The sequence below is a fragment of the Rattus norvegicus genome, chromosome 20, assembly GCF_021556685.1.
Source record: "Rattus norvegicus strain SHRSP/BbbUtx chromosome 20, alternate assembly SHRSP_T2T, whole genome shotgun sequence".
NCBI lineage: Eukaryota > Metazoa > Chordata > Mammalia > Rodentia > Muridae > Rattus > Rattus norvegicus.
Genome location: NC_141553.1, coordinates 46,236,482 through 46,260,109, shown reverse-complemented (window position 1 = coordinate 46,260,109; position 23,628 = coordinate 46,236,482). Strand labels below are relative to the sequence as shown.

At 48.8% G+C, this 23,628-nt stretch overlaps 1 protein-coding gene and 1 long non-coding RNA gene across 15 annotated transcripts in view; one reads left to right on the top strand and one right to left on the bottom strand.

Annotated features, from left to right (window-relative positions):
* Fyn (FYN proto-oncogene, Src family tyrosine kinase) overlaps positions 1-23,628 on the bottom strand; it is a 192,019-nt gene that overhangs the window by 7,660 nt on the left and 160,731 nt on the right. For all 13 annotated transcript variants that reach the window (XM_087596871.1, XM_087596875.1, XM_087596869.1 and 10 more), the window contains 4 exon segments: positions 22,796-22,975; positions 20,891-20,967; positions 20,640-20,793; positions 4,818-4,949 (listed from right to left, as the gene is read on the bottom strand). In XM_087596871.1, the coding sequence (XP_087452997.1) occupies positions 4,818-4,949; positions 20,640-20,793; positions 20,891-20,967; positions 22,796-22,975 (543 nt within the window).
* On the top strand, positions 4,689-19,023 carry LOC147998721 (uncharacterized). Of its 2 annotated transcripts, none has more exons than XR_015645893.1 (2): positions 4,689-4,979; positions 18,799-19,023. It is a non-coding gene; the product is annotated as an uncharacterized LOC147998721 (long non-coding RNA). The 2 variants fall into 2 exon arrangements; XR_015645892.1 differs by lacking the exon at positions 4,689-4,979 and adding an exon at positions 13,021-13,705.

The window sequence follows — 23,628 nt, the reverse complement described above, 5'->3', positions numbered from 1 at the left end:
AACTCTGCAAGTTCGAGGTCAGGCTTGGGTCTATCTAGCCAGTTCTAGGCTAACACAGTGAGACCCTGTCACAAACAAGTGTCTTGGTATGTTCAAGATGTGAAGGGAGAGAGACAGCAGAGACATCCAAAGACAGAGCTTTCCCTCAGTACTGCTCCCTTCACACACAGTAAGAGCACACTCACGTCGACAAAACGAAACTACACCTAAGGCTCTGGGGACATTGCAAAGAGGGGGTAGAAAGATTGTAAGAGCCAGGGGACAGGAGTTCTGTGAGGCTGTGTCTCCTAGTAACATCAGAAGCTACACTTGTAAAGTCTCACCGATATCACTGCCTAAACATGACCTGAACCAGGAGGACACCAATGGGCATGCCAACCAAATGGGAGGAGTCCAATGAAGCCTGAACCCTACCCAAAGAATTATAGGCAACTGAGTGAAGCTGGAGTGAGACAGGTGGCCCTCCCCAGGGAAAAGCACGCCACCTAGTCATTTAGTGTGGAATGATCAGCCCCAAAAACATAACCCAAGTAACAGTGTACGGACTCAACAGGATATCTATATATCTATATCTATATCTAGATTCATCTATGCACGAAATATCAATTGATGAAACAAGAGGTTGTGAATTTGGAGTAGGAAGGAGTAACTGGGAAGGTGTGGAGGGAGTCCAGGCGAAGGAGAAACATTGTAACTAGAATACAAGCTCAAAACTAAAGGAGAACATTGTAACTAGAACACAAGCTCAAAAGTAAAGGAGAAACATTGTAACTAGAATACAAGCTCAAAAGTAAAGGAGAAACATTGTAACTAGAACACAAGCTCAAAAGTAAACAGCAACAAAAAGAGTAAAAGCTTGCTTGCTAACAATCCTGCAAGACAACCCAGCCATTACTTTGAGCCTCAGGCTCCCCCTACCCTACCGCCTCCACAGGTGTGCACAGTGCCCCTAGACACCACCTGGCCCAAGTCTAGCTCCTATCAGAGATAAACTCAGCGAGCACCTCTTAGTGACTTCCACTGTCACCATCTCCTAATCATGTTCCTCTTTTGCTCCACTCAATGCTACCAGCCAGGAGGGAGTGCAGTCCATTGGTTTGTATTGCACATCTTCTTCAAGAAAACCTCTCCCAAGGGTAGGAAGTCTCATTGCTTCACTGCTACAATCCTTTCATCTGGAAAAGCACTCGATGTAAATTCAGTAAATATGTGTGGACTGAGTGTGCAAGGTGCAGCCTTCTGGAGTTATCTGGAGGGCAAGGGGAAGCCCTGGGCACCTTTAACCGGGGCCAGAGTGAGACAACTCATCTGCTTTCCAGGATAACACTTCTGCTGGCGACAATGACAGAATGGTGGATGACTAGGGGAGGAAGGGAGAGACCGGGGGCAGGAAGTTCCATTAGGAGGTCACTACCCAGTGGTGACAGCTTAATACAGGCAGTGGCAGTGAAGGCAGAGGGGGAAAGAATTTGAGAAAGCTTCTAGGGGTGAAACGTCAGGCTAAAATGCAAAGTTATGATTCTATGCATCAAGCTCTGGAAAACACTTTGGCACCAGCATCACCATTTTTCCCATACAACAATCCCTTAGCCTAAAAGCAGTCCTAATCTCCATGCAAAGAACTCTTAAAGCTCTGCACACAGAGCGCAGGCTGGACTCCAGCAAGGGGAGTACAACTGGTCAGGCTGCAGCAGGCTGTGCTTGGTAATGGTGTCTGTTACCCATCTTGGAAGCCGGTGGGTACTCACTCGGCCTTTGACCTCAGGACAACATTGCAATATTCCTCTTATGTTTCAAGGCCCTTGCTGTTTCATGTGTCCTCCTGTCCTTTCTGTCTCTGGTCAGTGCAGTGAGTGCCTGGGTACACACACAGCTCTGCTCAGTGCTAACCTGCCATTCATGTGACCACACCTCTCGCATTGCTCAGTTCTTTTCCGAGGCTCACTTCTGCACTGACTTAGTGTGGGGTGGGAATGTCTGGGAAGCCTTGCCAAACTCATTTATAAGTCAGTCCCCATCTCCTTTCTGTGTCACTTACGAGCCAGCACGCCTTCCTATGTGACAGAGCCATTCTCAGGTATGAAGGAACTCAGGAAAGTTTACCACTATCTATCTACCGTTCTTGAGAAGAGAATTACTTGAAAACACGTCCTAGGCAACTGAGAAATTATTGTATCAAACTGCATAATGGAAGCGACTGAGAAGCAGAGACTGGGACTTTCTCCTGGACTCCCATCCACCGGCAGGGACGAGAGATCCAGAGTTGCAGCAAGGTGAGCCCTCAGTACAGGCTGACGGGCCATGGAGACATGTAGATAGTGTGTAATGGAAAGGACTGTGCCCTGGACCTGCTACCCTCTGCTAGGTTAGCAATCCCGTAACTGCAACCTCTCTGCAGATGCGTCTCCCTTAAGAGTTTCTGTCACATTCAGAAGTCCAGTTGAATATGATTATAGCTGAGTTAAAAATAAAACTAAGCAGTGTCTGTGGCTATGAGAACAGGTCTGGGATGGCCCTCTGTGTTGTAGGCAGCTCCCTGGGCTATCAAGTTAACCCGCCAGGCTTCAGTGTCTCTTCACAGCAGCACACAAGCCCCTCATGACTGGCTCTGCCCCTTTCTAAGACCATCAAGCACATCACCTTCGTCTCAGACCCTCCCTACAGTTCAGTGAGAGTCTGTGCAGCTTTTTGGAGTGACAGGTAGGACTCATCTTGCTCTCCATGGTCTCATTTCCCTGCCTTCTCCCTTCCCCATGGCCCCTGCAGACAGCTGCAGTCACGGAAGCCTACAAAGACAGATCAACACTGGCTTACAGGCATAAATACCCACCTATGCTGGGCTCAGTTCTCCCTCTGCTCTTCATGGGTCTGTCAATGAAGGGCCTATCTTTTGTCCCTGCTTCTGCCACATAATGAGAACTAGGGTTGAGGAGCACACAGAGTATGCACATCTAAGTAATCCATGCTCCATGAACATGGCACAAACACTCTACCAACAGTAAGGCTCTGCAAGCTCAGGGCTATCAACCGCTGGCCCTTCCCCTCTGGCGTGAACAGTACCTGCTCTGGGACCGCAGCTCACCAGTGCCACCAGAGAGCTGAGTGGCTCATTTGTGCTGTTTCCCAAGGGAACACATGCTAGGCCAGGTCACACAGAATGACGCCGCATGAATGAATCCGTTCCAGCTTGTACACCTAGGCGGTTTTCTTTGTGCTAAAACCCAACCTGACAAAACCCTGGTCTCCAAATTCTTCCTCTTCCGAGCCCCCACCTCCACCTCTTTGTCTTGGCCTCCCTGTGTGTGACCCAGGAACAAAAAGCGGCTTGTGTTACTGGAAGAGGAGGCTTCACGGAAATGCAAAAAACAACATTAACCTTTTCCCGTGATTGCTTTTAACACACCGGGTGTCTATAAACCTGGGGAGATCAGGAAGAAATTAGTTCAAAATGTAGACAATAATAATTTTTTTTAAAAAGGGCCTTCTCATCTTTAAAACCTGGAGATGGTATATTTTCATCCTTGAGAAGCAATTCAAAAGCACCCATGCTGGGCCCCACCCCCTCCTGGGCAGCCCTTTCTTCTCTGCCGGTTGACTGTTCCCAGAGTGTCTGCCCACTTGTGCATGCTGGAAGAAGCAGCAGCAGCAGCAGCAGCAGCAGCAGCAGCAGCAGCAGCAGCAGCAGCAGCAAAACAGCAGCGGCGGCAGCAGCAATAATACAGACTCACACACCCACACCTCCCAATGCTGGGGCTGGGGCTTCAGAGACGGGCACTTTGTTAATTCTGCCTTGGTGCCAAGCTTCCTCCCTTAGAGGTCTTGAGGCTGTGCTAGCCTAGACAGAGAGGCTCTTTATGACGATGACCAGAAACAATCAGACAGAATGAACAAAGGGATTACAAATTAATCGGCTCTCGCTGGCTCCTCCGACTGCAGAGATATGATTACAAGCCCCGGATTTGCAAGAGACCTACATTCCTCATTAATCTCCACCATCGGCTCGCCACCGTGGGCTTTCCCTTTTCTTCCTTTTTAAAAGCCCCTTTCTAAAAGGCAGGGAACGGAGGGTGCGCCAGCTATGCTCTTTCTTTGCTCAGCAGTAACTGAAAAATATGTCCTTAACATTTCACAAAGCAGATCGTCCCTGCACTGAAACCAGTAAAGTGTGGAGGAGAAATGGCGCGTGTCCTTTCTGTCTCCGTCTGGCTAAGTTAATGAATTTAAGCATGGATAACTTTAACCCACATCTTCTTCAGAGAAAGAGCATCTGATAGCCCAGAACAACTGCAGGCTCCCAGAGGCCCCCGCTCCTTCACAATTCACCCCCCACCCTCCTTGTATATTTTGGCCATTCAACAACAGAGAACGGGTTGGTCAGTCTAAAGCGTCTTTCCTGTGCCTCTGCTCCAGGGCCACTTGGACCTGGAGCCTCCGAGAGCAGACTCTGGCCTCTTCAATCCAGGTTTGCTGTGTGGGTCAGTGCTACAGCGTGCTCGAGAAGCAACAGAAGCGTCTCTCCTTCTCAGACATCTGCAAGCCCTATTTGGGCACAGGCCCTGCCAATGGAGTCATGACACATGCACCTACTGAGACAGGACACACTCCATGACCTCAGGGGACTGGAACTGGATACCAGCTGTTTAGCACATCAAGGTTGGTGAACAGGTCACGGCAATTCTAAGTTCTGCATTCCCCTGGCTAAACACCTCGGCAGAAGGCTGAGCACAGGGCTTAGGAGGGCAGCTGGACAGGACTCCTGTAAGGCGAGGCTAAAGCCGAGCCCAGAGGACGCCCATTTCTCAGGTCTGTGTGCTTACCTGGGTACGGCACTCTGCCTTTGGTGACCAGCTCTGTGAGTAAGATTCCAAAGGACCACACGTCAGACTTGATTGTGAACCTTCCATACAGGGCCGCTTCGGGGGCTGTCCACTTAATGGGAAACTTTGCACCTGCGGAACGGAACGGAGACCTGGTTACTCGTGAGTGCCTGTGCTGGGTGGAGAGGGAAGGCAAAGTATTGGAAAGTCATCTGCAGGGGACAGGGTAGGAGACGAGGACAGGAAGAAGATAGGGAAGGAATAGCGGGTACACCTTGGGCCTGGCTCAGTGACTTCAAGAAAATCACTTTAAATCTCCCTTCAATGAGTTGGTCTTTGAAAGCCTTAATATTAATGTCAGTAAAGGGAAGAGCTTGTCAGTAAACGGAAGAGCTTGTTTCATGAACACAACTCCTCGGATCACAATGTGTGACTCAGGAAATTCGCGCTTTGATTTGGTAAGAATGGCCCCCGGGGGTTTGTGCATTTGAATTCTTAGTCAACAGGGACAGGGAGTGGCACTTCTTAGAACTATTAGAGGAGGGTGGCTTTCTTGGGGTAGGTGTGGCCTTATTGATGGAGTGTGCCACTGGGTTTTGAGCTTTTAGGAGCCCGAGGCAGGCTAGTTAGTGGCTCTCTTCCTGCTGCCTGGATGTGGAGCTCTCAGCCACCTCTCCAGCACCGTATCTGACTGCACGCTCCCACCGTTCCCACCATGATGACGAGGGACTGAACCTTTGAACTGTAAGCCGGCCCTGACTAAATGCTTTCCTTTCTGAGAGTTGCCTTGGCCATGGTATCTTTCACAGCCACAGAACAGTGCCTAAGACAGTAAGTATGTACATATGAATACGCCCATGTATCTCTCAGACAATGCTCTATTTTAATAACTACACGCGGGATTAGATCATCATGCTGTTCTCTCGTGTCCTCTGGTATATAAAGTCATAGATTGGTCTTATGAGGTGCCACAAATCCACAGAAGTCCCAGCTTCCCTTAGGGTGGAGCGAATGGATATAGCCTGCCCATTACACTGGGATGTTTCTTACACACACCGTGGGGAAATGATCCTGGCTGTGGCTGATTTTTCCCTTCCTTCCACCCGTTCTCTCCACGGCGGCCATCTTTATTCCTGGGATGTTTTATTTCATACAGTGTACTGTATGACCACTTTCCTCCTTCCTTTCTCCTACCAGCCAGAGGGTTCAACAGAATAAGTTTTAGACAGGGCATGCCTTGATGATAGCTTATGAGTCTGATGGCTAAGCATTCAAATACATGAGCCTATGGGGCCATTCTTATTCAAATGAACACACACACACACACACACACACACACACACACACACACACACACACGTGTTAAACTCCCTCAAAGGCAGTAGGACTGCATCTTTCAAGTGTCTTTGATCATTAGGAGAATCCTCTTTTTTCCACATCTAAAGGAAAGGCACGGCCCGCCCTGCTCATCCAGTTAGGAGGATGTGGACAGACCCACATTCTAGTAGCCTGCATTTTCGTATCAGGGTCAGCAACCATAAAGCAGTTCTGGGCATTTCTTGAACAGACCAAAGGGGAAAAAACACACACAAGGATTTTCTATTGGTTAGGCACACAATAACATGCTTAAGCCATGCTAATTACGCTTAGGAGCTGCTAAAACGCACACAAAGGCTGATACAAATCAGAACTGTCACAGCATCATCTGTGAAGAGTCACTGTGTGCAAAAGTGGCAAATGATTCCAATCTTTAAATTATGGAGGTTTAATAGCCAGATGTGATAAATTACAGCAATTACATTTTGTTTTAAATACAGCACACCATAACAATGTTAACGAATACACCCTCGCATTTTCCAGCAGTGTAGTTTTGTTCTCCATCTCTTTTATGCCAGTGTGAAATCAAAATGGAAGGAAACTCTATGGTTTCCGTGGCACCTCACCCTACGAGTGGAGCAGGAGTGTTTGCGTCACCCTCTTCCGCTCTACGCACTCCATGTAAAGCAAGTTTGCGTCTCTCTTCCCTTAAGTGCTGGTCATCGCCTGCACAATCTGGGAGTCTCTGAGCAGCCATTTTGTTTTAGAATTTTGTTAAAAGCACTCCGCACAGGTTCTCGTCCTTAGGATTCTGTCCATGCGGCTTCAACTCCAAGCCGCTGGGATTAGGGTGACAGGCTTTCCTCAGTGGCCAGAGTGGATCGCCCAGGACCAAGCCTCAGCTGGAATCCCCTCGTTTATAAATAAATGAACGAACGAGTGGGTATTAATCACATCCTTATTTGAACAACCCCATGGCTTTAAAGCTGACAACATCTAACATGCAATGGGACTTCAGGCTTCTCTCTGGCGTGCAGAAAAATCCTGTACCCTAAACGGCAGGAGAAGAAACCTGGGGTCCTCCTCAGACTCATGCAACACTGGTTGGCGGATGGGGTTCTGGCAATAAACTATGCACAATTAGACAGTTTTCTTGCTCTCCCTTCTTTGAGACAGTCATGATGCTATGACATCAGCTCCTGGTCCTCCTGCTGCTGCTGCTGTGTGTGTGCTGGGATTATAGATGTGGCTTTCACTTTAAGGATTTTCTGAGTAAGGATTTCTAAAGATTTTGGGTTTTAAAAAGTAAATGTATCAGCCAGCTATACTAGTCTACTTTCTCATTTTCCAGGACACAATAAAGTTATTAAACTAGGCAGTGGTGGCACATGTCTTTAATCTCAGCACCTGGGAAGCAGAGACAGGTGGATCTTTGTGAGTTCTAGACCAGCCTGGTCTATAGAGCGAGTTGTAGGACACCGAGGGCTGTTACACAAAGAAATCACATCTTGAAAAACAACAAAAAAATGACAAAAAAGTATATGTAAACTTTTACATAAAAGAACAAAGTCTGTATAATCTGATGGGTTTTCGACAGGAAGTCATTAGCGAGTATGCATTTTGATAGATTAGAGGGGCCTTACATATATTTATTTTGTATTATTGCTTTGTAAGACAAAATGTTTTCTACACCAAGCAACGAGTATTTAAAAGGATAAAAGTTTAAAAATGGCTTTCTTCATATTTTTAGTAGCTACCTTCTCCACGAACTATATATATATATATATATATATATATATATATATATATATATATAATTTGTGTGTGTGTCTGTATGCTTGTGTGCTGGTGCCCTCTGAGGCCGACAGAGTGTGGAATCACTTGGAGTTTGAGTTACAGGAAATTATAAAGATATTTGACTTGGGTACTGGAACCGAACTCAGGTCTTCTGGAGCCTGAACCATTGAGCCATCTCTCCAACCCCAAAGGAACTTTTGTTTGTCTTTTTTTTTTTTTTGAGACAGGGTTTCTCTGTGTCATTCTTGCTGTCCTGGAAGTCACAATGTACACCAGGCTGGTCTTGAACTCAAGAGATCCACCGGCCTCTGTGTTGGCAGGATTAAAGGTGTAGTTCTTGTTTGTACTGGTTTTCAGATTTCTTTTAAAAGAGAAAATTAATGTTTTCTTTTCCAAGACAAAAGGTTAAACTGAAGCAATGCTGAAAAGAAGTAATCAATGCTTAGTTCCCTACTCTTCCTGATAGTTCCATTTGCTCCTGTCTTAGCTTCCTCCCTCCAGAGGGTACAGAGTTACTGGCCCTGTAGGGTGGAGTGAAAGGCCGTTGGTGTTTCCTGGTCTCTTCGCATGTGGCTATGCAGGTGTAAAACTGAGGCTGAGAAGGGTAAGTCTAAGGTCACTCGGCCACAGGGTACACAGCACCACAGGGGTCTGCTAGGGGCTGGAGTAAGTGTTTCACTTGGGCCGAGTTGGAGAGCTCACAGGGTTGGAAGGTGGTAACTCCCAGAGAGAAAAAAGCAGTCCACTGCCACCCTGTGGCTACCCCTACCCCTGCTCTTGGCCGGAGTGCTAGTTGCTTAAAGACTTAGCCTGATCGATAACACTTGGACAGGTTTCCCAGCTCCACACTGACACAGCAGCCCGTTTTTCCGGTTGTTATAGCTTGAAATGTGCCGGATGCACAGGCTGTCAGAAGTGTTGTCTCTTGGCAGTGCTGTCTCTGAGGGCTGGAGTGTGTCTTTTGGACACCTGCACCTGCAGCTCAGAACATGGTATGCCCTACACAGAAAGCTCCTGAGGGAACGGACTGGATGATAGAGCACTGGATTAGCTGCCCACGTCTCCTTTGTGCTGACTAGCCATGGCTTTCATGGGCAGCTTGTCTGGTCCCTGGGCTGTCTTCCCTTGTTCTTGGTGACAGTACTAGTATCATATCTTTGTCTGGATGGCTGTTTAAGGGTCTATCAACTGCTAACTACGGTGGGAAAGCATCTGCCACACACTAATGGAACTCAAAGACACTCACAAAATCTGGATTTTAATACCAAGCCCAGAGTGCTCAGAACCCCTTAGTGTCTGAGTGAATCTGAGAGATGCAGGGGGAGCCGGAGCTCTGCTTCAGAGGAACAGGGCACAATTCTTGGGCTGCTTCTGGGATAGGCAGTGGTTTTAGAAGCAGAAAGAGCAGGCAACAAGAGGCCTTGCAGTAGTCACGGTAAGACAGAGTAGACAGCAATCACTTCCGGCTCAGCGGGTGCTGGAAGAACAATAACAACAAGCAGACCCCACCTGACCGCTGCTGAGCTGGCCTGCTCTCTCCTTCCCACGAGAGTACAGAGTTCTCCCCACAGGCCTAGCATCCCGCTCTACACACAGCCTCCTCCTTCCTGTCTCTCTCTTGCCTCCAATGTCCTCTCTTCTCCCACTCACTCTTAAGCACAAGTGCCATTCTTCCCGATTCTTCTCTCTCCCCATGTCCTCTCTTGTCGCTAATTTTGCCTGTGGTGTGTGGGAGGGGGATGGGCACATTCAGATGTTTCTCATTTGAATTCCTGGTTCTATATTTATGGGTTTCTAGGGTCTCTTGGCTTTACCTAAAATATAGCAACTGTAACCTTAGTTTATCGTTCAGTATATCATCTTACTACGTACAAGATTATAAGAGTTTCTTGTAGTCGGCAGAAAAATGTTACGGAATGACTGAGTTAGAAATTAGTTCTTACTTTTCAAATCTAAGAAGGGAACAAATCCCCCTTCATTTACTTGCTTGGTTTTTCACTAGCCGCGTTCGGGGGTTTGATCGCTGTGTGACTAGGCTTCAGCAGACCACTGAAGCTGGGACATCCTCCCCGTTGCTGTTTCTAGACCTAACCGACCCATTGTCCTCTTGCTGTTAACCTGGCACCTTGGTTCTGCTCTTGGACGAGTCTCTCAAAATTACCCAGTTTCTAGGCATCACCTCTGCTGAGTCCTCCTGCCTTGGTTTCTAGCCCTTTGCCAGTCTGCCCCCCCCCCCCAATCCTTTTAAACTGCAGCTTCCGGCTCTACCTTCTTCAACCACATGGCAGGGTCCCGGTTGAATTAAATCAGAATCTACCACCTGGTTTCCAGAGACCCACATATCCATTCGACCTCGGGTTTTCCTACTGCAAACACACAGTTAATCCGGTTTAGTTTGCTTTTCACCTCTGTAGCAGGTACCACACACCTGGCGTGATCACACGTCCTTCTGTTGCATTAGCCTGTTTGAAATGCCGTCTTTCCCTCCGCTTCCTGGCTACAGCCTTCTGCCTCCTGAAGGCTTCTTCCTGATCAGAAGTGGCAGTTTAATGTTGGGTACAACAAGTGCCTACCGTTACGGAACAGACCCTGGGTACTTGCTGCGTGTGCCGCAGGTCTGACACATTGTTCTACGGGCAGATGTTTCTGCTCTTCAGCTGAGAGAACAGTATGTCAAAGGAACAAGGGTGAGGGCTAGAAATGGGGTCTGGGTGAGATCTGCAGGCTCAGAGCACAGAGACCCTGTGCGCCACGCTCCCGAGCGTAGCTCTTGGCACAATGCGGACCGTCAAGATCGGTGCAGTCTATACCTCCATTGTTCCCAGTTCTCCGACTAAAACCGTTAAACCACAGCTGCTCAACAGATGCAGTAGCAGCGACACCAAAGGTCCACTTGGGCAGTGACACACTCAACACCCAGTGGCCAAACGAGTCTTTGACCAAGACTTCAAAAAAGAAACTAAACACAAAGAAAACACTGACATTATAATGGTGTCACAAATGATGCCTTTTCTCAGCCTCTGGGCCGGGCCTACCCCTCTCAGCTTTAAGTGACAACGAGACGGCCCAACAGATTCACATCAGGATGGGCCACTCCAAGTCCAAGTCACAATCCAGTTAGAGGAATGGCTCCATGCCCAGCGGCCAGCCGGGAAACCTGCCCTCCGCTTCTGCCTCAGACAGAAATGGGTCTTGACTTGGTGGCTTCCTGTAGTGGATTCTCCTTCATACATTAAGATGATGGCAATGTTTCAAATGTTCCCACTGACACTGCCGATGCCTTTTGTCCCAAGGCTGGGATAAAGTGAAAGGAGGAGCCAGGACATGGAGCCACTGCTCTGTAGTGATGGTGGCAGCAAGCCCAACGGTAGGCTGAGCTGGAACTGAGTGGCGTTCTTACGAACGGCAAGAATGGTCACTTGGAAAGTAGGCTCAACAGAGATGAGTGAAGCCATTAGAGACTGAATTTAATGGAAGTTAAAATCAATGAAGAAAGGTGTTTCAGAGTGAGGCAGACCTGGGCTCACAGGCTGGGTTTGCCAGACGCTTGTAAGCCCAAGTGTTAGTTTCATGTCTGTAACCTGGGAGGGCTGGAGTACAAATGTGAGAGCCAAGAACATGCTTAGATCTGATGTGCAAGGCACTGAGTTGCACTGACAAAGGCCCTCAGCACCACTGATCATTGAAACTTCAGAAGAGGGAAAGAGAGTGCAGAGAAGCCCCACACTCATCCACCAACCACTGAGTGCCCATACTATGGGTCATCTGGAGGAGGGCGCCTCCTGTAGGGATTTTCTAAAGCTGGAGGAATGCAGGTGCTAGGCTGAACCTACAGAGAGCTTGAACGTGGTTTTGGCTTGAAGAAGATGGCTCAGGAGATGTAGGAGATGAGGGAGTGAACTGCAGTGAGAGCTACAGGGAGGTGTGTCGACAGAGAAGGGACCAGTGTGACCCTGTGGCTCTCCCAGACACAGACGGGATCATAGCAGGGTCAATACAGGTCTGCTGGGGTCATCACACATCATGAGCTCTTAACAGCCTGGGACTGTTAGGGACTGTGTTTTCTGGCACCAGTTGCACTGCACTGTCTCAGACAAGTTATTTCCTCCAGCTAAGGAACCAGGACAGTGGTGTAAATGAACCAGTGCACAGCAAAGTACGCCACATCGGCCATGCAGAGCATGGCCTGAGTCCTAGTAGAATTTCCAAGAATGAAGAGCACTGGCTTTGACAACAGATCCCGTTTTTGTTCTGTTTTGTTTTGTTTTTAACCAAAGAACCACCCAAAAAGCCTCTTTGATTCCAAAGCCACAAACTGTGCAAATTATCCTATACAATATAGAATAATGTGTAGTGCTGGGACTGTAAGGTCACCCGAGAGAACACAAACAGTCGAGAACGACGGCAGGGACGGGAAGCTGATTCGATGACGGAGAAAGCAAGTAGTCTAGGACAGGATATCCTGTGTTAGGAGCTAAAACAAAGCTGACCCAACCTGGAACTTGGTGGCAATAATAATTTCAGACCCAGTCAAACTTGGCAGAGGAAAACTCCTAATTCTCATAATAGGCCAAGGATGACGTCCAAATTTCCCGAATGCTTCTGAGGTAATAAACTTAGTGTTTCCAGTTACCCCCAGTAACACATTCTGCTAAAATTTCCACTTCAAGTTCATGGAGTTTAGCATCGTGTTTTGAGAATATAACGGAAAACTCAGTTGCACAAAAGGATGATATTCCATTCGAAATTTTAGCTTGCTGGGCTGGGGGGGGGGGCAGTGTGAGGCAGCTGACAGAGAAGGTGACAGGGATTAAGAGGAGTGCTGTCTCATGGGGGGGGGGCTTTGAGAGAGGAGAGAGGAGTGGAACCTAGAGTGCCGGGAGGCAGGAGTTGGGCCTGAACATAACGTGAAACTCTGGGCTGATTAACTAGGCGTGCATCCAAGGTCTGTTTGGGATAAATCCATGCAAGAAACGTTCAAGCTGAAAGCGTGAGCAAGCTCCCGGGGGGCCCAATAGTGAGCGTGGATAGGGAGGAATCTTGGCAGGCCCATCACTGGGTTAGGAATGTAGCAGAGTTAGCCACCCTCAGAGGAATCTGGGCCAGACCGGGACACACTGCTAGGCAGTGTGGACTGTGTTGGTGTGGGGATACAGCGTGGCACAGCCTCATCGTCCCGGGGCTTGGCTCTGAGTCTAGGAAAAAGGCCCAAGAAGAGGGGATATTCAGAGGACAAGCACAGCTACAGGTTTCCTTTTAAACTGCCCCCTGCTTCCCAATCTGGCGAAGTGCCTATGCTCTGGGAGCCTGTGGAGACCGGGTACCCTCCCTCTGGTTAGGAGGAAAAGGCTTGTAGCTGTGGGAGGGAGGTTCGCATGTGCTCTGCCTGTCCCTGGCTATCCAGCTGATGCAAGTGCAGGCTCCTTCTGCCAGCCAGCAGAGTACAGCAAAGAAGCCAAAAGACATCTCTGATGTTTGATGGCCGTCTGTGGTTCCTATTTACACACTTTAACATCACGGAGGGTGACCATCTGCTTCCTTAGCGATGATTACCAAGAAACGTGGGCTGCGCAAACTGAGGACTTCTCCTGACCGTTCGCAAATGACCGACTGCAGCCAGCTCTGCCCAAACCAGCACAAAGGAGAGGGAGATGCTGTGAGCGCAGACCAGAGGGCTGGGAGGTGGAGGAAGGTGTTCAGAGAGCCGGCTCTGGTGACCTGTGCTGGCATCGGGCCTGTCTGGATTCCCTGGGCCAACTCAGCTGTCCGAGGATGTAAGTGGTGGAAATCAGTTCCCTACCTCTCTGCAAGCATTTTAATCTTAAAAGGGACTAGGGAGAAATGAGTGATTTAAAAGCCCCTTTCGCTCATTTCCTCTGGCTTTCAGCACATCCTTGTTAGGAGAGGACTATGCTCCCAACAGTGCGTCTCCATTTCCCAGCATCTGCCCTGCTCCCCTGACTACTAATCTAGGCTGAGGCTACAGCAGATGAACAAAGCGGTCCCTCCCAGAGACGCCAGCAGTACGAAGCCTAGAGACAGACGCGGCAGAATACAAATGAAGCCGACTTCTGCCCAGGGACAGAGGTGCACCAAACTCTGGCCCTGAAAGGTTCAGGGAGGCAGCTTGGCTCAGTTCTGCCCATGGGACTCAGCACATGGCCGCTGGCAGCTCTGGGGATGATAAACTCCCTGTGTGGGCCTGGGGGGTGTGTGGCATGGCCTGGTCACTTCACTTTAGCCTTTTACAGTTCTGCCTGGGGAACAAGTGACTTGAAACAATAGCTTGCATCGGGGAAGGGGTTTGCTTTTGTTAAAAGATGGGTTCACTTCTTTAGCAAGGAAAGAATTAAATTAAATTCAGCAATTAACAGGGTTCCATCTCCCCGCCCCCTTCTCTGCTGACACTTGCTGTTCAGGTCACAGCACACACGGTGGGGATGGGGATGCTGTTGTTGACAGAGAACAAGAAATTCATACGCTGAGAGGAGCAGAGGGAGGGCACCTCATGGTGAGATCAGCCTTGATCTGCTACTGGATTACAGGGGCCTCTGAAGCATCTGATTAATAATTCTGCAGGAGCCCTTGAGCTGGAACGCGGGGCGCACTGAGTCTAATAATCCCCAGTCATTGGAACAAAGGAAGGACAGGGATTGAATTCACAGCTCTGCATTGTGAAACTGGAAATCTAAAAGAATCAGGGACCCGGTCCTTCCTGACTGTGTTTGTCAACCTAGCTGTCTCCTCGTTTGTGCTAAATGGCTACTGTGCTTTTTTAATCCAAAAATCTGATTACATTTAATTAGCTCCAGCATCTGGGATTTCTAATACACAAAGAGTTATTAAAGTAACAAATCTTTCTAAAATATGTTCTCCAAGAAAAGAACGTGTTAATTTATGCAGTAACAATTTTTAACGTTAACTAATGAACATGGAAACTGTAACAATTATGAAATCTTTGTAGTCTAATTTATATGTGAATTTTACTCCAGACAATAATCTATTCAATTTAAATGCTCAATACTGGGAGTATTTGAACAGACACATTTTTCTTGTCCTACTTAATACATAAACCAGTAAAAGTTACCCAAAGTTCTGAGTGCTTTCCTTTTGTCCAAATATTCCAGAGACTCAGAGATGACATTGTTTTGACATTTGTTTCCTAAGTACTCATTTGGTTACTGCTTTGAAACAAGTCAACCATCCAACCAAACCCACAGAGAAACCCCATGCTCCTGCTCCTCAGGATTCAAATGGGGACAAGCCCTGGCAGGAGGCCGTGGGAGGGCCCTGTGCAGCATGGCTTGTGGGTGCCACCTGTGGGTGTGTATGCGGAATGTGGCTGTATGCTTCTACAGGGTCAACTTAACCCTACTGCTGTTAGTGCCACTGGCGACTGCACCAGGTCCTTGGAGGTAAGTGCTTCCTGTCTGTTCTCAGACCATGTGACAATTGTGTTTGCAGAAGAAGGCAGGCACAAAGTAACTTATCCACGGTTCCCAAGCAGATCTGCAGTGATGCCAGGGTTCGCACTAAGATAATGTGACGTCTCCCGTCATGCTCAGAGCCAGCTCAGGCCTTGCCATCTTTTCAAACAGGGTGAGAAATACAGAGAAAGGAGGAAAGAGGTCTGGGAGGAGAAAAGTCTTGTGAGGGGGAATGAGAAGCAAAGGACGCCGAACAGCTTCTGCCCTTTCTAATCCCCACAGCCACCAGAAAGCGGGTTCCCAGATGAGGATACTGAGGCCCAGAGGGGGCGCAGACCCAGGGGAGGGCAAAGCTAGCATGCGGACACAGGCCCAGCTAGCTGGAGAGCACCTGTACTTCCCCAGAGACAAGCTCAGAGTGCAGCAGACGCCCACAGAAGCAACGGCTCTCTCTGGGGCTCTTGACGCATTACAGCACCTGACTTCTGGGAAGCCTGTGCATACTGCACAAAGAGCAGAAAAGTCTGTCTTCCCAGAGTGAGGAGAAGGGCAGTGACCAGAGCTATTTCCACGTCTACACGCAAACAGTGACAATATGTGTTCTGTGCTCGTGAGGGCTGTAGTTAGTCTTTAGCCATCGTCCCCATAGAGGAACAGCGAGACCTGTTTTACAGATGTCCAGGAGAATTGCTACTCAGGGTCCATATGTGATGTCAGACACAATAAAGATGTATAATAAATAAGTATAAATAAAAACCATGTACAAACAGCTGGGGCTATGGACAGTGTGCGCGTTCTCTCTCTCTCTCTCTCTCTCTCTCTCTCTCTCTCTCTCTCAGGTGGGGGCAGGTGTGGGCAGTCTTTCTATGTAGCCCTGGCTGCCCTGGAATTTTCTAGGAAGACTAGGCTGGCCTTAGACTCTCAGAGATCGGCCTGCCTCTGTCTTCCAAGTGCTGGGACTAAAGACCCAGTCACGAATGGTTCTTAACAGGAGAAAAGAATGACGGCCTGCCCAAGACTATGGGAGGTTAGCTGACCCTCTCTCCACTGAGTTCAGGACAGAGGGTCTGTGGGACATGTAGACAGAACCAGAAAAGCAGACTAGTCTGGGCTATAAATGATGAAGTATGTGTGCTCATATACACACACATGCACATGAACATGCATGCACACATGTAACACTCCTCACACACCCATCCACATAACCTATGATCTATCTACCATCTCTCTGTGTCATATGTCTGCCGGTCTATCTGTCTATCTCTATCATCTGTCTGTCTGTCTATCTATCTATCTATCTATCTATCTATCTATCTATCTATCTATCTATCTATCTATCACGCACCTATCTGGCTGTACAAGTGTATTATAGCTTTATAAGTGCCTTTCTTTTATTGATTACTAACAGTTTTTCTCTTTAAAGCATTTCTAATATGATAAAAACCCTCTCTATGGAAAACATGCCAATCACAAAATGTTGAAGTAATAAAATAATTCTTCATGTTTTACCACCCTCAAAGAATTTTTATGGATTGCTTACTCAGTCATATAGAACTCATGTGAGGCAGGCACTGTTACTATCTATTTGACAGAGGATTAAAAATGGGGCTCGAATGAGGTGGCTGGTTTGCTTGAGGACACCCTGCTTGTCAGTGACAGAAGTGGTTTAAACCTGGGGGTCCTGATTTCCAACACAGGCAAGCGACCAGCTGCAGGTGCCTTTTAAATCAGTGCCCTGTGGGGCAGGGACTGCCAAGCCAGGTCTGCGCAACCAGCTATTCTGACAGGAAGGGCCTTTAGCTTCTTTTTCCCTGCATGGTAACTGGCCCTTTCCAGTACAACTGCAACCTCCCCATTTGTTTATTCTCCAGCAGCCTGGTTCTCTGTAAGAAAAAATGAGAACAGCAGCAGCAAGTGACACTGTCCAGTTCCTGGGGCTGGGGCTGGGTTAGACATGCAAGTGCTTTTCAGTAACTGCAGAAACGCACAGAGCTGGTAAGATGCATTTGCATTTAAAAAATAAGTAACCTGCCCGTGGGCGAACCAGCTAGCTTGCCCAGGGCCCCGGTCAGTGGGGACTGCTGGGCTTTGCTGTCTGACTTTAACACTCCTGTGTTCCTCCTCATGCTATCCAACTGTCCTCCTGTGCCTGTAGGCTTCCTCTGTCTTTCACCCTCCCTCCTTTCTTCAATGTGGAGTCATAGGCACTGGGCCTGGTCTTGAATTCCTCTTTGACACTGGGCTTCTGCTCAAAGCCAGGGTAGGTAGGGGGTGAGCGTGGGGCTTATAGGAGGCAAAGTCACATGAAAGACCTGTAACAGAGTTCCACACTGCAGTGTCCTTATGTCCTGTGTGTGTGTGTGTGTGTGTGTGTGTGTGTGTGTGTGTGTGTGTGTCCATAGTGACAGACATTTCAGAACACCCTGAGATGTATGTATGTATGTATGTATGTATGTATGTATGTATGTGTGTCCATAGTGACAGACATTTCAGAGCACCGAGCTCTGTGTGTGTGTGTGTGTGTGTGCATGTGCCTGTGTGTGTGTGTGTGTCCGTAGTGACAGACATTTCAGAACACCCTGAGATGTATGTATGTATGTATGTATGTATGTCCATAGTGACAGACATTTCAGAGCACCGAGCTCTGTGTGTGTGTGTGTGTGTGTGTGTGTGTGTGTGCATGTGCCTCTGTGTGTGTGTCTGTGGTGACAGATATTTCAGAGCACCGAGACGTGTGTGTGTCCGTGATGACAGACATTTCAGAACACCCTGAGGTGTGTGTGTGTGTGTGTGTATGCATGAGTGTGTGGTGACAGACACTTCAGAGCACCCTGAGATGGGAAACTCACAACTGTTTTGCAAACAATTGTCATTCATGGTCCTAAAATAGCTACATTTGGCACATGTTTCAGAACACTGCCTGCACTCCCATAATCAACACGCGGCACGGCTGTGGCCTGCGGGTGACATGAAACCCGACTTGCCAATATTATTAGGCACATGGACCAGCTGTCTGGAGGAGCTCATTAATCCCCTGCAGGAACATCGGCATGCAGAACATGCCATCTGCAGAATCCACCGGCAGATACATGCCGGACCTTTCCAGCTCGTGGAAAGGCCAGGGCAGGGCAGACCCCGAGCAGGAAATGTAGGGACAGCTGGGCTATCCAAGGCTAGAAAATCAAAGTCTCTCTGGTCACATGGGAATTGGAGAGGTTGTCCCTTTTCCACAAAATAAAGGGGAAATGGGACTTATGGCTAATTCTCTCCATTTTTCTCTGCTCTGATTCACTGTCTTGGGGAGAGACAGTGGGCAAGGCTTAAGAGCACACCTGATCGGGAGGGCTGTCCTGTTTTAAGATCCCAATCTTGCCCTTGTGAGCTTCAGGGTTCCTATGCATGAATCTGCTAACTCTGGGTCTGTTTCCTGCCCCCTGCAGGTCAGGCAGTTCCAGGTCCTGACAGGTCTTGGCCCTTGGCTCTCAGCTTCAGGACAACACAGACTGCCCGCAACTCCTGCCGCCCTCTAGCACCAATAACTCCTGCTGCTCTCCCCTCCAGTGTATGCATCTGAAGATGGTCGTGAAGACAAGAAAGAAGAAACAGTACTCCAAGAGGGACGGGTAGAATCTTCTGTTTGGAAATAAAGTCACGGAAATGTTGAACGAAGGACTAAGGCTTGTCCTTGGGAAGGGGTTCAGACTGTGGTCTGGATGTCATGGGGGAGGCAGGGCAGAAAGGCAGTCATTACGGGAAGTGGGAAGGAAGGCTGCACGGCCAGGCCGAGAGGGTCCTGGATGGGTTCCAGTGCAGAAACTGGTATGGGAGGTGCCAGCCCTCACCTAAGGCCACACAGTCTTAGGCACCCTAATGAATGATGCATGGCTTATATACCCAGTCCATTCCAAGAGTACCTGTTAGCATTTGCTGGCTCCTGGCCCACCACCTCCCATTTATGGATGGGTCAAGGGTGTTAACCACAGACGCTCCAGAGTTCAAAGTCTAGTTAAAAGTGGACAGTCTTGTATTGCTCCCTCTGCCACGGAGACTTTCTCACACAGGAGGGAGCCCTGAGTTTCACTGGACCCATTTCCTAAATCAAATATTCAGGTTATCAACCTTCCCATGCCTTCCCCTAGGGCCAGGCTCTGATCACATTCACTCAGACCCTCTTGGGGTGCCCTGTCACCAGAAGCATGTCTGCCCTCCTCTCTGCTTAGAGATGCAGCCCATTTTTGTGCCCCTGAACTTTGGGTGTGTGTCTGTGTACATGCCGCCCCCCCACATGATCCCACAAGGAGGCTCCAGGACAAGAAATGGTGTGTGCTAGAGGAACTCAAATAGCTGAGCTGTTTGTCCCACACACAGTGAGTGTTTGGGTAGCATCTGTACCTAGGCAGGGCCTGCGTTTAACAGTTTCTCCCATCATGCACTGCACTTCCATTCTGAGTCAAGTGGAAGGTGGAAGAATTGCCATGAACTAAAAAAATCAGAGAGAGTGAGGAAAAGACGATTCGCAAAGTGAGCAGAACAACTACTATTCAACAGAAAACAGCAGAACACACCATTCTGTACTACATCCATTACTGCTCAGCCTGGCGCGGGTGGCCGGGCTTCAGCTTCTTTCACCAATGAGATCTACTCCCTGCCTGAGTTCTGGCTTTAAAACCCCCATGACTGTCCGCAGGGCTGGGTAAGGTAGAGGAGGAGAGCAGGCTTTTCAGACACTGCAGTCCTCCAGGCCCTCCAACCATTTCCCCTCAGTGCTCAGCTCTGAGCTTAGTCTCAGGCTGGGCCTGGCTGGCAGCTGCTTAGTGAAGTCAGGATTAGCCTCCGTGTGCCTCTGCAGGCTCTCTACCAGGAGGTGCCTTTGCTCTGGCGCTACCCGCCCCTGTTGCTTCTGAGCCTTGGCTCCCCTGATAGGCTCTCGGTTTTCCGTGTCAGTTCCTTTGTAAAAGACTGAGTGTCACCTGATTTCTGCTCAGCATGGCTGATTGAGAGCGATCTTTAACTTGGTTTCCCATAGCCTCCTTTCTCTAAAAGTGGAGCACTGTGGGCCCAGATACTTCCGAAAAGCCAGGCGGGCCAGGGGAATGAACAGACACCCACTCACTAGACCAGCGCTCACTGCACGCACCTACGGATCCACTAACCCCCGCCTGAGAAATGCCAAACTCTCGCCAGATCAGAGGGTAAAAGGGAAGCTGGAGGAAATCAAGGCAAGGAGGAAGCTGTGCAGGGCAAAGACGCCGTCAGGAGCCACTGTCCCAGAAGTGCCCACCTTGTCTGGCTGTGTACTCATTGTCTTCAATCAACCGGGCCAATCCGAAGTCAGCAATCTTGCAAATGAGTCCGTTCCCCACCAGAATGTTAGCTGACCGCAGATCTCTGTGGATATAATTCATGCGTTCGATGTAAGCCATTCCTGCAGCAACCTGTGGAAACCCAGGGAAGGGGGTACAGCTGTTACTCCGCAGCCCCTCGAGTGCCCGTGCCGAGGCGGCCACAGCCGGAACAAGAGCCCACGCCCACCTGTGCCGCCATGTCCACGAGGTTTGGCAATTTCAGAGCCCGTCCTTCACCGTCTTTTAAGAAGTCGAGCAAACTTCCTAGGAGTGAAACATAAGACAATTTCAGTTTCCACAGGAAGGCAGAGAGAGATCCCCAGACAGTGGCTGCATTTGATTCCCTTGTTGGAAGTAAAAGTTGGATGAACGGGATAATAGCATCAATGGGACAAGAAAGCTTTGGATACAAAACAGGAACCGACTTCATGTTTTAAGAAGCATGTTGTAGCTTCTGAAAATAAACAGTGTTTTTGTTTCTAAAGATAAAGGACTTAGTAAACCAGAAAAAATGAACTTCATCTCCTTTTAGGTCACAGGAAGGAACCAAACCGTCCTCCATGTCCCTGTCACTGCTGTACAGGGGACTGAGGTGGAGAGAGACAGCTTAGGTGACGGTCTGCAGTGGTACTGCTCCGACCAGTAGCAGCAGTGTTTGCTGGAAATGCACGTCCTCAGGCTCTATCCCCTACATCAGAAATTCCGGAGTCAGACACAGACACCTGTGCCTTTAGAAGATGTCTAGGTGACTTGGATACCAGGGAGTTTCAGAACTACTGACTTATTCTCAGATTTTAAGCAACTGAGGAACATGGGTGGGGCAGGAGCTTCCCAATTAGGGCACAGCCAGCCATACTCTGCCTTAGCCAGCCTGGGCTTCAGAGCCACACTTACAAGGCTGAGTGAGGGTCCATGGGAAGGACCCCGAGGCAGAGATAATCATTTGCAGGAGCTGGGGGCACTGATGGCCGTCAGTGGGTTTTTTTTATTTTTTTTTTATTTTTTTATGCTTTAATCACAAAGTTATTTACAAAATAACCCTGGATCCAAAGGGCATACAATCTGCCAGGAAAAAAATTCCAATTATATTTTAAAAGAAAGTACACAGAGAAGAAAAATTACACCGCTGTCTTCTGATGTGCGGTGCACAGCCCTTTAAGGCTGTTTCTTGTTTGGCTCATTTAATTTTCCAAAACAAAGTGATCTCTGGCTTCGTCCCCAACAATGCTGGTTTGATTATAATGATGTGCACATGCTCACGTGTGCTCTGACACATGCACTCGCGCAGAGGGGAAGGAGGGGATGACTGCATGCCACTTCTTCACCTGGCGTTTAAGGAGAAAGCGGGGGAGAAGATGTTGAGATGGGGACTGGTCTTAACCCCACAACGGTCTGCTACTTACTGATTACTTAGCACTAAAACGGGAAAGTGAACAGAGGCCACTCATTCAAAATGGCAGCAGGTCTCACAGCCCTCTGCACTAGGTCTGACAGAAAATGATGTTTTCATTATGCAGAGGAATGCTGCTGATGCGTAACATGCAAAAGGCACTGCGCTTCTCGAGAATCTGGGGGAGAGCTCAATGCTCCCCCTTTTCTAAGTGTTATCCTGAGTGAGCAGAGTGGATACTTGCCAGGGTTTACAGCCAGCAGGCAACCCAGCTGCTCTCTGGACAGTTCCTGCAAGCCCCTGTGAGGGGGAGGAGGGGGAGGAGGGGGAGGAGGGGGAGGAGGGGGAGGGGGAGGAGGGGGAGGAAGAAAGGGAGGAGGAGGGGAAGGAGGAGGAGGGTGAGTAGGAAGAGGAGAAGGAGGAGGGGGAGGAAGGGAAGAGGAGGAGGGGAGGAAGAAAGGGAGGAGGGGGAGTAGGAAGAGGAGAAGGAGGAGGGGAAGGAAGGGAAGAGGAGGAGGGGGAGGAAGGGAAGAGGAGGAGGGGGAGGAAGAAAGGGAGGAGGAGGAGGGGGAGTAGGAAGAGAAGGAGGAGGGGAGGAAGGGAAGAGGAGGGGGAGGAAGAAGGGGAGGAAGGGGAAGGGGGAGGAAGGGAAGAAGAGGAGGAAGAGGGGGATGGAGGAGGGGGGAGGAGGCGTGGCCTGACCTTTGTTCATGTATTCCGTGACAATGTAAATGGGCTCTTCGGACACAACTGCATAGAGCTGCACCAGCTTGTCGTGCTTCAGCTTCTTCATGATCTGTGCTTCCTCCAGGAAGGATTCCGGGGACATTGTGCCTGGCTTAAGAGTCTTTATGGCTACTTTTGTGTTTCCATTCCAGGTACCTACAGATACCCCACAAAATTAAGTCAATCCAAAGGTACTCTTTTCACGGGAAAAATAATTTTGACCAGCAACTTTGTGCATAAAATCAGATAAAATCAGACTTTTACGAGTAAAGACAACTGCAAGGACTCTGTCAAGCATTCTGAAGGGAAAACGAGTTTCCTTACAGCTCTTTAATGATTCTCTAACTGTTTCCATTTGATATGTATCACTCTTTTTATGACTTATGCATATAAGTGTGACTTTACACCAGAAAGCTCTGGGATCTTACTCAAGTGATCAGAGTCTAGGACTCAGAATTGGCCGGGGTTTCCAATAGCTGTTCCTTAGATGCCAGGAAAAGCCTGGAAGAAATTACGTTAAATTCCATCTTGGAGGGTGTGCCCCTGTAAAGATACGGCCACACCCCAGGGATGCTCGGAATAGGCTTCCAGCTGTGTACTGGATGGGACACTTGACTGAGTCCTTCAGAAGACAAGCGATGTGTGCCCGGAAGCACAGCCTTCCCTTGCCCATACTTCCCCAGCTGAGGAAAATTCCCCCGACTTCCTGTGAGTCAGCCACACAACAGTGGCTTCTAGCAGGTGGGCTGGGAAATCAGAGAGCAACCACGAAAGAAGTACTTAAATGTGTTATGTTTAAGTACTTCTTT